We start from the raw sequence: 13,088 nt of genomic DNA on the forward strand, positions 1-13,088 counted from the left end.
ATAATAAAAAAATATATATATAAATTACACTGGCTTACAGCAAAAATGTTCTATGGATGCCACTATCCAATGCCTATGTAGAATTGCTCGGTAATCCCGAAAATAGAGTTGATTTTTTTTATGGATACGTTTTCCAGATATTTGCAATTTACCGTTATTCAGCTTAAAGCAAAAATTGGTTCCTTTTAAAATACGGCAAATGAAAGCCAATGAAATTTCCCATTAACCGTATATACATATACCTTTCCGATAGGCCTTATAGTTTCTGACAAATTAGTTAATGATTTCAGCTTTTTTTATTTTTTAATGAAAAAATTAAAAAAAAATCAAACTTTAACAGAAGAAAAATTTAAAAAAATAACAGGTTCTGTGCCAAATTTTTGCATTTTTACTAAAGCCTGTTGTGCTACAAAAAAAAAAAATCAAGTTACTGATGAAGAAAATCGATGGATAAATACGAAATAATGAGTGGTCAATTAATAATGCGCAAGATTTTTTGTATGAAAATTGAGCACGACAGAATGTTACTTATACGCCGCGTACACCTAAGTAACACGCATTTCTACTCATATTTCATACAAAAAATGTTTGCGCATTTTCATTTGACTCTTATTAATTCGTATTTACCCATCGATTTTCTTCATTAGCAACTTGATTTTTTTTTTTTTGTGATAATTGTTGCATACCTTCAAGGGATGGCTTATCGATTACAAAAAGTAGCGAATTCAGGAGCATCCAATAATAAACGAAAAAATTTAATCAGCTTCAATTCTACAGGATTTTCTCTTTAATTTGATACCTATTTTTTTAATAATTTGTGAAGTAGTAAATTTTTTTTCAAATTTCAAAGTCCTTTTAAAAAAAATTCTGGCGTCATTTAGAAAAAACTAAAAATGCAGTTTTACTATATTCGGCCCATGGTTTCGCGAATATATTGATTTTTGTGTGTGTAAAATTTATTGTCCCACGGTATAAATACTATGTATATGTCTCAACTGAACAAGGAACCAAGTAACATTGAAATGCAATTTAATAATAGGTCCATTCTTTTGCAACCGAGCTACAAAAGAACACTCGCTTAAATGACGAAATACACGCAAAGCAACAACACAAACTCGGCTATTTATGCGAGTTCAGCCAGGTATGTTAAAAAATACGCGGCCTGAAGAGTAGTGTTGTTATGTGAAAAAACTGCTCTATTGCGAATTGTTAACGGGAAAGTGGAAAGGGAAATTTTTGGTTTTCGTATATACATTACTTACATTTTAAATAAGTATATATATTACGCAAATACCTCGCATAACACTGTGGAACAAATTCAGGTTAGCAAAAGTTAGGTCGATTCTGAGAGTGAGGGGTGAAAATAGAGGCTAAATTAGAAGACCCGTATCGCGGCGTTTGTTTATGTTTGTTCGATTTTTTTTTTAATCGACCTTCGAACTTTGCAGTCAAATGCCGATTTTCAGCATATTGTTTATATGGTTTTTTGGCTATAACTTGGCGATTAATTGATATTTTTTCAATCTGTTAAAGCCAAATTATTGCTAGAGACCTGTGCAACAATTGAAATTAAAAAAAAAATTGATTTAGAAAATTTTTATAGTGCTTATGAAGCAAAATGTTGGAATTTTTTTTTCATGCTTTTTGAACATATTTTCCACAAAACTAAGGCACTCCGCACATTAAGATCCTAATCATAGTAGTGCAATCGTTTCAGCATACTAGAGTATAAAGCTTTTATGCCGAACACATGTATTTCAATGAAGCTCTGTACATTACGATTCAAAATCTTGTTTTCGCCTAATCATAAAAGATTCATGAATCGAAGCGCCCAACATTGTAAGGCGCTTTCAGTTTTGAAATCATCATTTGTTTACTTTTTGTGTTGGAAGTAAAATTTATTTGTCAATTCAATAGAAAATAATTGAAAATGAATGATTGCGTGCTAAAATTCGTGCAAGTTGTATTAAACCACAAGCGTTTATGCAATATTTCGGAGCAGAAATATTTGCAGAAGTGCGTAGTTGCGAAAGAACGGCCAGAAAATGTGTTATGTGTAGAAAGTGTTTATTAGCTGGTGACTTATGCACGGCGTGCAAGTATACAGAAGTCGAGTCGTCATGCATTCGTTCCGTTATGACGAAACGATTACTCTACTTTGATTAGGCGCGTAATGTGCCGAGTGCCTAAGTCTTTGTTGCTTTCTGTTTGATCTATAATATGCTTCTCAGTTTCTTCAATAAATTTCATTTGAAAAGAAAACAATCATAATACAAAACTTGCGTTTTCCAGCTTAATATTAATTTACTTCTCATTTCTAATGTACAAATTTTTTCAGTGTTGGTTTTGAAGAAAGATGTTGGCAGCTTTCGATGAAATTGGGGTTAATATGTCGTACAAAATTCATCTCTTGCATCAGCATCTTGATCAACTCGCTCAACAGTTGCCAACTGAATCTGATGAGCAAGGCGAAAGTTATCACCAAACTGCGCTTCCATTTGAAATAAGGTAACTATAAAGTGTGCATATTTTGAATTCCTACATTTTTCTAATATCTTTGTCAGAGTGCACAATTTAAACATGTTAACGATTGAAAACTATTTTCGTTTCAGGTACAGAGGACAGAAATCTCCAGATGCAATACTCGCTGAAATTTGTTGGTGGTATAAAAACACCTTTGAAGAAGAGGAAGACGAGGAAAAAGAGGAAGAAGGGGAAGACAAAGATGAAATTCCAGAATATCTGTTGGACGAAATTGTCGACCTTTCTGATGATGATGACGATGACCAAGATATTAGAGAGAGCAGTGATGTTGATCCACAGCCGCCTGCTAAACGGCAACTGGCTAAATCATTAATTAAATTTATTTAATTTTTTTACTTAAAACTTTTCATAACTAACATTTCAAAATTATATTTTTTTCCATATTTTTATAATTTCTTTTTCAATTTTTCTTCAAACCCAACACTGAAAAAATTTGTACATAAGAAATGAGAAGTAAATTAATATTAAGCTGGAAAACGCAAGTTTTGTATTATGATTGTTTTCTTTTCAAATGAAATTTATTGAAGAAACTGAGAAGCATATTATAGATCAAACAGAAAGCAAAAAAGACTTAGTTTTGTGGAAAATATGTTCAAAATGCATGAAAAAAAAATCCAACATTTTGCTTCATAAGCACTACAAAAATTGTCTAAATCAATTTTTTTTTTTAATTTTAATTGTTGCACAGGTCTCTAGCAATAATCACATGTATCTCGCCAACTACCAGCAGGGTTGCTTAAGTAGCTAAATAAAAGGAAATTTTACCCGAGTTGAGCGTTCTTTTGTCGCTCGCTAACAAAAAAATGCAGCTAATGAAATGTAAAGTATATGAATTTTATTGCAATGCATATGTAAATCTATTTAAACAAATTGAGAAATCTTGAAAATGAAAAATGTAAGAATTTACGCCGTAAATAAAATGAAATTAATTATTTAAGTGTCAAAATATTGCCAGACAGAACACATTATAACAAAAGCAAATTCAAAGCACACCAGCCAGCTGCGTTATACTTACCGTGCTCACTTTTCTGACTTTAGTAGCGGGTGCTGTAGTAGGTGCTGGTTGTCTTTGAATAACGCTCACCGACTCCGATACAACTTCAACGCTGCGTATCGACATTTTCTCCTTATTGTTGTCATCGTTTCCCTTTTCGGCACCGACAAAGAGCTCATAGCTAATGCACGAATAAGTCGGGCTTTTCGCCAACTCTGGATGCAAGGCTGCTTCAGCCGCTTCAGCTGCATCTGCTGCCGCCTGCGCTGCTGCATTTGCTCGCTCTTCCAATTTAGCAGCTTTTGCTGCCGCTGCTTCTTCCGCTTCCTACAAGAACATATTAATTGTGGTTGAGGGGTTCAAACCTAAAAAGCATTCGAACTCGTCAATTTGCGTACTACACAAATAAAAATCAAAGCCACCAAAGCGATCAAAAATTGTCCATTTGACGAAGCTAAAGAAACCTTGAAAAATCGTGTAACCATATAAAGGATGACAACAGTTTTTTTTCGGTCCGATTAAAGGCTCAGTTATGCATACTTAACATTGCATGGTGAGACGTTAGAGTTGTCACTTGAAGAAACCGTTGAATGTGATATACGTGTAAGCGATTAACCAACGCACGGCATGTCATATATGTATGTCTCTTGATTATTGATTTGTACGTAAATGTGGAATTCGATTGATTGTGAGCGCGAGAGAGGGATAAATAAGAAAGAAGAATAACAGAAAAATGTTTGTAATTGTTGTACGTGCTGTACGTGGAGTACATATGTATGTATAATCATCACTATGCTTCACATCCGATGACTTTTATGCAGTGCATTGCTAAGTTTGCATAACTGCGCCTTTGAGGTTCAAAAGTCTTTGCTGTATTAGGTCAGGTTGGCGTCGCTCAGTCTTCATTCATCTGTTTTCGGATCGTACGTTACATGCATTGTATTATTTTAGGCAAAATAGCATGAAAAATAATAAACTAAGACGCAAGTTAAATGTTAAAATTCAATAAAATAGGTTAGTATCGCCGTTACAACGAGTTGTTTCATACGCACGTATGAATTTATAAATTAAATATTGGTCACGCTGCGATTCCAGTGTCTCCGTTAAGGTTTACTTCACTATGAATTCTTTACATTTATTTATTAGTTCGATAGTAGGTAAAATATATGTATATCGTTAATTAAACAAAATTAAAGCATTTACACATAAATACATACATACACTAAACATCAACAGTGGTTATAATAAAGACATTCATTTTGTTGAGTAAATATTTCCACTCTAATCGGCCTGCTCGAGCCTGGCTGCTCGGTGCCAAATTAAAATTGAAAATATTTTCTCGCATGCAAAGTACTACTTACGCGAATCGCCTCCTCTTCGGCAGCCTCTTCTTCTTCGGCCTTCTTTTGTAATTCGTCATAAGACATGGCAACAATGGCCAAAATCAAATTCACAAGATAGAATGAACCTAGGAAGATGATGACTATAAAGAACAGCATGTGCCAGGGACCAGCCGCTCTAAGAACGAGCTGGTACAAATCTTCCCAAAAGTCCTGTGTCATTAGACGGAACGCCGAGAGGAAAGCCCAACCGAATGAATCGAAACTGGTGTATCCGTAATTTGGATTAGGACCAAAGCCCTGTAGACACACGTACTCATCACTACATTGCCTATATATGAACAGATGAAAAGGTTAGAAAAAACAATAACATGTACTCAATCAAATTGGTATTGGTTTTAATCATCTCAGTATATCTTGTTCTTATAATTTGTGGCCTTAACTCACCCAGCACCTGATATATTCCCGCAAAGCGGAAAGGAATATCCATCATCCTCTGAATACCAATTTGAACTGTTTCGGTTGTGGTAGTCCCAGTTTTCGTCAGTCAGATTTCCCCATGAGCCGTCTAAGGGGAATTTTTTAATGCACTTCTGTGTTAGAACACCCATGTAAATTTGTAGACCCATCAGCGCGAAAACTGACAGCGAGAACATTGTCAAAATTATCACATCACGCAGATTTTTTACTGATTCGATGACAGCGCCGACGATAGTCTTTAAGCCTGAAAGTAAATGGGTAGAAAGTGGGGCATTTTAGGGTGGATAATACGTTCAGATTTCCCGAGGAAATTTAAAGCCTATCGAAAATTAATGTTATTATCTTTATTTACCTGGCACGATGGCTACGGTTTTAAGTGCTCGCAGTACCCTAAACGTTCTCAATGCTGCGAGGTTACCTAAATCAATACCCATAGTCACATAACTTTAGAGGGACATTGCGCGAACGGTATGTAACACAGAGGAAGGAATGAAATATAAATATTTTGTTAGTTAATTTGTAATTAAAGCACACTCATTGAATTTAATACTTGTGAGCGTTTTCTTATAGTGATGAATGCCACTTACAAAAAAAAGGACGAATTCTGAAACGCTGAAACGCTCTTCTTTATACTTATATGTACTTATGTCACGCAAATGAAATGTCTGTAGCACAATTAAGAAAACAAAGGTAAATAAAATTGTAACCGTGTCATTTATGTGTTTGAAAATTGGCTTATTATGTGTTCATGAAGATGTCAAAGTTGATGTCCAAAGAAGAACCGTTCCTATCAGTGAACCTAATTTTTTGTTATTAAGTGTATGCATGTACATTAGGCTGGATCGCGACAAAAAAGTTTGTATTACCTACATATATAGGTTTAATTAAGTCATAAGCAAAATAAAATTTTGCCTTCATTTTTCGAACATAAATTTCCAAGTCGGAAAAATTTTCTTTCGTATGCGAACCGACTGAGTGTAATGTACGTACTTACATATAAGTAGTTCTAGTTACTACATATGTATATAATGTTTTTATGGATAATGGTAAATAATTATGTGTTATATATTGGTTATAGTTTCAGTAATATTTTCTAATATGTATATTGCAGATAGAAGAGAAATTATTTACTTAAAATGATATGAATTCGCTGTGAGTGTGCGATTATGTTTTTGTAAACAAATACATATTGATTCTACGATTCTTGTTTCCACACTTTGAATTACACAGATCTAAATATTTAATATACAACTTTTTCTATGATTTGGTTTCGAAATAAGTTATTATGTGGAAATGTATGTATGTACGTAGATATGTGAGAATAGATGGAACGACTTTTTACTGAAGTATGTATGTATGTGTTGTATTTGAATTACATAAAGTTTTGAGACTAAAGTAATGCATATACAAATGTATTTAATTATAAGTCACCAAAAAATATATATCACAGTTACGAAAAAGTGAAAAAGCAAAGCTATTAATTGTATGGATTAGAAATCAAAACTGAAAAATATTAAAATATTATTTTTTATAAACTCACGCTAAAGCTATTACTACGAAGTCCAGCCAATTCCATGCATCTCTAAGATACGTAAACGGGCATAAAATGAAACCTCGTGCCATCACTTTAACAGCTGATTCAAATGTGTAGATTCCGGTGAATATCACCCTAAAAACGAATTTTTAAATGTTTCTGTAGCTTCAAGTTGAATTGCTGCACTTGTGTTTGGTTTATAAGCATTGTTTAGTTCGATATCTATTTTTATTTTTAGAATGTATGATTTTGACTTAAAATTAAACTAACGTATACTATATTTGTTAAAACACCTCTTCTGTATCATATTTCCGGTTTCATCTTAAAGTACTACTTAGTTGACAATGATAACATTTTTGATGCATTTAACAATATAATTTTTTCCTAAGAAATGAGAGTTATTTCTAGCAAAATTTTTTTGATTTTATATAACATTACATTGTCAATATAATCGTATGCAATTTATCGAAACTTAAGTTATCCTTAAACTGACATGCATATATACATACATATGTTTGTATATTAACGGCATACCATTATGTAAGTAGCATACCATACCAACTTTGGTTGTAATGACATCACAACTTCCCTACCCTATTCCCAGATGAGACAGATTTGCCGATTTTACAGGGTTTAGTCAAAGGTTGCAGGAAAGGCTGTGATTTACGCGCAAATATTCTGTAATAGAGCTTTGTGAGCTTGACGTAGGGTCTGAGTCTGCATTGCTTTGCTAGCAGTTTGTAACGTCTAGTCCAAATCATTTTCAATTCATTAACGAGAGAAGCCTTTGTTTCCGATTGAAAAATAATCATTAAAATCGATTCACGTAGTCCTAAGTTATCGAGGTGCAGGCATGCATAAACGCATATTTAAACCAGCATGCCCTCATAGTTAAATCCTTGTGAAATAAATTTTTTTTTTTTGTGGAACGAATTTCAAATTTGAATAGAAAAGTCTTGATTTTTAGAATTTGTATATTTTCGGCGATATGAATTTCCATAGTTAACTATGTAACTTTGAATATAAATTCATAGTTAAACGAGTGTTGGTGGTTAAGTTAACAAACGTTTAACTAAGCACTGTGAATCCGGCCCTTAAGTAGGTTTGTTGGTATAAAGCTTTTGTGCATATTCTTACTTATATCAGTTATACATCGTACTGGATAAAACTCTTCGATGCATACATTTTGTACAGCGTATTTTTTATTATATCAATCTGAAATAACCGCAATTTCTTTAATTTCACTGCACGAAGGCTAAAATGACAGGAGAACACCGAGAACCGTAAACTTAATTACCTGATCTATAAAAATCATAGACAGATACGTAATTTGCGAGCCAATCTTTAAGGCCTCTTTACATACAACTTTGGCGTTGCGTTGGCGTTGGCGTTGGCGTTGGCGTTGGCATCGCTTCGACAGCTGACTATGAATACATGCATTTATATGAAAGGCTCTACATAACCAAAGTTGGGCAACGCCAACGCAAATGCAAAACAGAAAGATGGCCAACTCTCAACTTTTCACGTGCGTCGTTCGTCAGCTGCTCAAAATAATCAAAATTATATGAAATAATTTTACTTTTCAATCAAATTCGGGCAATAAATATTGTTTTTAATGCAATTATTGATATAAAATTTTGATTTATTTGCCGGTAGTATGTTAATTTAGTGACCAAAGTATACACTGCTAAGCGTTCATTGTAGTAAGAACGGGCATTACTTGCGCTGCTTTCAAAGCAGCGGCAGCGGCAGCGCCAACGCAACGCCAAAATTGTATTTGGACGGGCCTTAAGTTCACGAGTTTCGGCGTTTTTTGTGTAATTTCAAAACTTGAGATCTTCGATACAGTGTTTTAGGACATCCTAAGCATGTATGAAACATGACTATTGGAAACAAACGATAACAGCAGTCACTCTCCGTACTCGGTTGGTAGTTTTACGTAAGAAATATGCAGAAATGCCTTTACGACTAAAAGCTGTGACAGACGGCAAAGCTTATGCATATAATCTGGCATACATATGCGCATAATAATTTTGACCTCACAGACGGCAGTTATGCGGATAAACGAGCCGCAAGGTCGTGGGTTCGAGTCCCACGGCCAATTAAATTTTCATTTTTTTTTTTTATTTTTTTTTCATTCTTTTTTTTATAAGTTCTATATTTTTCTTACGTTGCTTTCAGTTAGTTGTTGTTGACTTTTTATTAAAATTCAACTCTAAAAATTTAAATTAACTGATAGTAAAATAAAAAATGTGATATAAAATAAAGCAAATGAAAACAAAATAAAGTAACATTAAATATATAGATCAAATAAAATAAAAAAAATATAAAATAAATAAAAACAAAAAAAAATTTCGCAATCGCTCCAACCGAGGATCGAACCTGCAGCTACAGGCTTGTATCCCGTAACTCTTACCATTCGGCTACTGCGGACGCGGAACACGCGCGCTTTGTTTGCTTACTTGTAGAAAAGACAACAGCTGACCAGTGTTGTCAACGAAAACTGCCCGGATCCGAGTTAATTCCCAAAAATTTCGTGCATTTGTTCGGCTTCTTATGCGCATATCAAAGAGGAAAATGCATGAGTCAAAGCAAATAAAGGCTGGTTATGCAAATAATCGAGCCCGTTTGTCTACCGTATAAGATATCGAGGGCTTATATTCAATACCCTCTATCGGCATTTTTCACAAAAATGGGATTCTGATATAAAAATCCACCTAAGCTTAACTGTCATCGGTGATATTAATGCTGACCTTGTATAACGCTTGACAGAAGAATTTACTATTACACTGCAAAGTCAGAATTAACATAAGTGAAGACAGGTAAGTCCCAGATGGGTTCTAACATCACAAAGTATTTTTTGTGAAAATTTCAGATAGAAGGTATTGAGATAATTTTAAGTTTCGTTTTCGTGTATCCAATAAAAACATGTATTTGCTTAGATTTCCGTCCATATATGCATACATACATAAGTATGGAGTGTTCTGTCTCGTAATGTTGGCCCCGACCCGTAGACTGAGTTTACCCCGATTCTCTAAGGTCACACATACCGCTATTGCCAGAAAAAAGTGCTGATAATGAATTTGCGTTGTTTTACGAAAGCGTCCTAAACTCTACAAAACATGACTTAAATCCATATGTACATCTCACAGATATCTAATTTTCCCAACCCTCCAAGCAATATCCTTTAAGAGAGTCGACCCCATTTCATGTTCAGTTTGCAACTTAGGGGCTGAAGAGAACACCAATCACATGACAAGCCCAGATGTCCGATCTATAAAGATATACATCTGAAATTCTTTGCGGTATCGCATTTAGACCTGGCTAAGGTAGTGTGCCTTACGAACGGCAAATTCTTTTAAGCTTAATATCCTTATCTCAACGCGTGCCTTAAGTATAAAGAGTTCTTAATAAAATAGTTTTCATAATATGTTTAAGTGTGTGTATTTAGTGCAGATTATTATAATTTGTCTTACTTCTTTTCCGACTAGCGACATTCGTCTGTCTATTCCCCCTATTCTAACAAGACCAAACAATTCAGTGGATCACTATTGTGATAAATACTGCGCCTCAAAGTATGCCCCTAAAGCAAACATGCCGCTACAAAATAAAATTCAAAATTTTAGTGCACTTCATTAGCACTTAAAATCTATTTTTTGTGGCAGATTTTCAAGCGCAGCAGAAATCACAATAGTGGTGCGCTGAGTTTTGTTTCATTGTTAGGGCCAATTTCACAGTGCGCAGTTAATTCAGAATCGGCGTTAACTAGAGATTTTCAGTACAAAAATCTGCAATTAACTGCTGATTCTGAGTTAACTACGCACTGTGAAATTGGCCCTTAGAATAGGGGGGTAAGTTGTATGTTCTCATTATTTCATAAGCACGTCGCTAAATATTTTAAGCCTTAGTGTATATCTGTATTTTCTCTGAAATAAATAATATGAATAAATCCAGCAACAACAATAACATACAAAAGTATGTCTGTGTATGTATATATGCATAATCATTTACGCAAACGATGAGAGTTTAAGTTTATTTTACACATATGTATGTATGTGGATACATGTGTATTATGTACACTGACAGCATTGGTCTATAACGTAATCTTTTATGTCAAATGCACTTTATTGCGCCATAATTGCAACGCTGGATTGGTACCTATGACCTCTTTTTCAGATGGTTGATTTCAGATTATGTTGTTGGATCCTTGCACTGATAGTTGCGTAGCCGGCTGGTTTTATTTATTCCCTTTGCGGGTTTTTAAAAACAAAACTGCATTTACAGATCTGTATGAATGTATGTAGTATATATATATACTTGATTCCGTTATTTGTATCCGATTTATTGGTCCACTTGTTTTTCCTCCGCTGCTAGGGTACTCATTCATTTACCAAATCTACGATGACAATATTGACATCAGCTAGAAAAATGACGTTACTTTCTCCGTCGCTACATTACTGCTAAATCATTATATAACATTTTTCTACTAAAACTCTTTAACTCACATACTTTTTAGTAACACAAACAATAATTGTTTCCATTTTTATGTATGCATGACTACAATATTGGTAAATATCACTAGTATGGTCTTTACACTGCGGGATAGAGCTGCAAAACTATCGGTTGTACTATCGATAGTATCGACATTTTTTTTAGTTTTGGAAAAACATCGATTGTTTTCGGGCCATAGTCGATAGTTTCGATAGTGTGGGTGTATTGAATTTTTGTGATCTGTACATAAATAAGTGACGCTGTGAATTTAACTAACTAAGAAAAACACTTAGAATTTCACGTTCAATACTACGTTCAAGTTGACGAGCCAAACATGTTAAATGGGCTTGAACCAGTTAAATGAACAAAACACGTTCATAAACAAGTTAAATCGCATGCAATTGTTGTTGGAAAATTGAACCAGTTAAATCATTTAACTCGTTTGAAAACCAGTTCAGAGCAGAATTGTATCAGAAAGCTTTCGGCTCCGGCCAATCAGAAATACCCAAAAGCTTTCATTTGACACGCCAGCCAACGTTCAAAAAATTTATATTCTGAAAAATGATAAATATTAAAAATTATCAAAAAATATCAAAATTGTATGCATGTCTGGCCGCCAAAAAAGAGGCCAAGGCGGTAATTAGTTATTTGCCATGAGGTCTCATCGCACGCAGAGATAAATAGTGCATACGAACTAAACATTTTGAAGTCTCTAAGTAATCCGTATGCGTTATTATCATGAAGCAGACATTCGCACAAAACAAATTGAAACCCAAAAACTTGATTTAGAATATTTATTTTCGAATTTTTATTGGTAAAGAACCAACCGTCAAAGTTAACTTCAAATGTTCAATGTGGACGATTGTGTTTTCCAAAAAGCTCTTTTTCATTAATATAAGATATAAAAATTTATACTTACATATGTGCAATATTTACATTTACATATGTAATATGTATATATTATACACATTTTGTTCGGAGTTGAAGTTTCCCTATACAACTATTATATACAACACGATAGTATACGATACTATCGAATGGCATCACAAGTCGATAGTTTTGCAGCTCTACTGCGGGAACTATTCAAATATATGCATGTAAATACTTTATTTGACATTTATAGAAAATGTTCAATTAAACGGTTTCAATAACCTAGGCGTATATGTATGTATGTACATATTATGTGTGAAGTGGTTCTATTTGCCAGCATGTGCATATGTACAGTCAGAGTTGGGCATTATTCGAATAAATTGTTATTTAGATAATTATTCGAATAAAATTTTATCCGTAAAATCTATCCAGGGTTTTGAGTTAATTCCGAACAACGAAAACGGCTATCATTTTATACATAAATATATGTACATACCTATATACATAGATTACTTGTTTTATTATTATTTGATTCGTTGATGGAATAATAAATGAAAATAATAGTTATTCGAATAAAATAATTTATCCATTATTCGAATAATTTTTCTTTGAATAAACAAAGTTATTTGTTATTTACGAATAACGAGAAAAACAATTTATTAATTTGTTATCCGTCATTCGAATAAATTTTGCCCAACTCTGTGTACAGTGAGTGACTGTCAAAATCGTACAGTAAATTTTTTTCAATATTTTGTTTTATTTAAAATTTACAAATTTTTAATAATAATATAGTTCATACTGCAACAAAATCCATAAAACTCAAAGTTTCTAACTT

General features: G+C 33.5%; 2 protein-coding genes across 16 annotated transcripts in view; both read right to left on the reverse strand.

Annotated features, from left to right (window-relative positions):
- The window catches only part of LOC118748412 (somatomedin-B and thrombospondin type-1 domain-containing protein), a 311,093-nt gene that overhangs the window by 109,929 nt on the left and 188,076 nt on the right, over window positions 1–13,088 (reverse strand). The gene's annotated exons all lie outside the window — the stretch shown is intronic.
- LOC118748404 (sodium channel protein para) overlaps window positions 1–13,088 on the reverse strand; it is a 94,964-nt gene that overhangs the window by 51,804 nt on the left and 30,072 nt on the right. For 13 of the 14 annotated variants that reach the window (XM_036482791.1, XM_036482787.1, XM_036482789.1 and 10 more), the window contains 5 exons: window positions 6,899–7,027; window positions 5,711–5,802; window positions 5,326–5,602; window positions 4,900–5,209; window positions 3,560–3,865 (listed from right to left, as the gene is read on the reverse strand). In XM_036482791.1, coding sequence (XP_036338684.1) covers window positions 3,560–3,865; window positions 4,900–5,209; window positions 5,326–5,602; window positions 5,711–5,802; window positions 6,899–7,027 — 1,114 coding nt within the window. Of the gene's footprint in view, window positions 1–3,559; window positions 3,866–4,899; window positions 5,210–5,325; window positions 5,603–5,710; window positions 5,803–6,898; window positions 7,028–13,088 lie in introns of those variants that run through there. The other variant, XM_036482786.1, reaches the window with a different exon arrangement.

The sequence above is a fragment of the Rhagoletis pomonella genome, unplaced genomic scaffold (assembly GCF_013731165.1).
Source record: "Rhagoletis pomonella isolate Grant_MI unplaced genomic scaffold, Rhpom_1.0 Rhpom_scaffold_00013, whole genome shotgun sequence".
NCBI lineage: Eukaryota > Metazoa > Arthropoda > Insecta > Diptera > Tephritidae > Rhagoletis > Rhagoletis pomonella.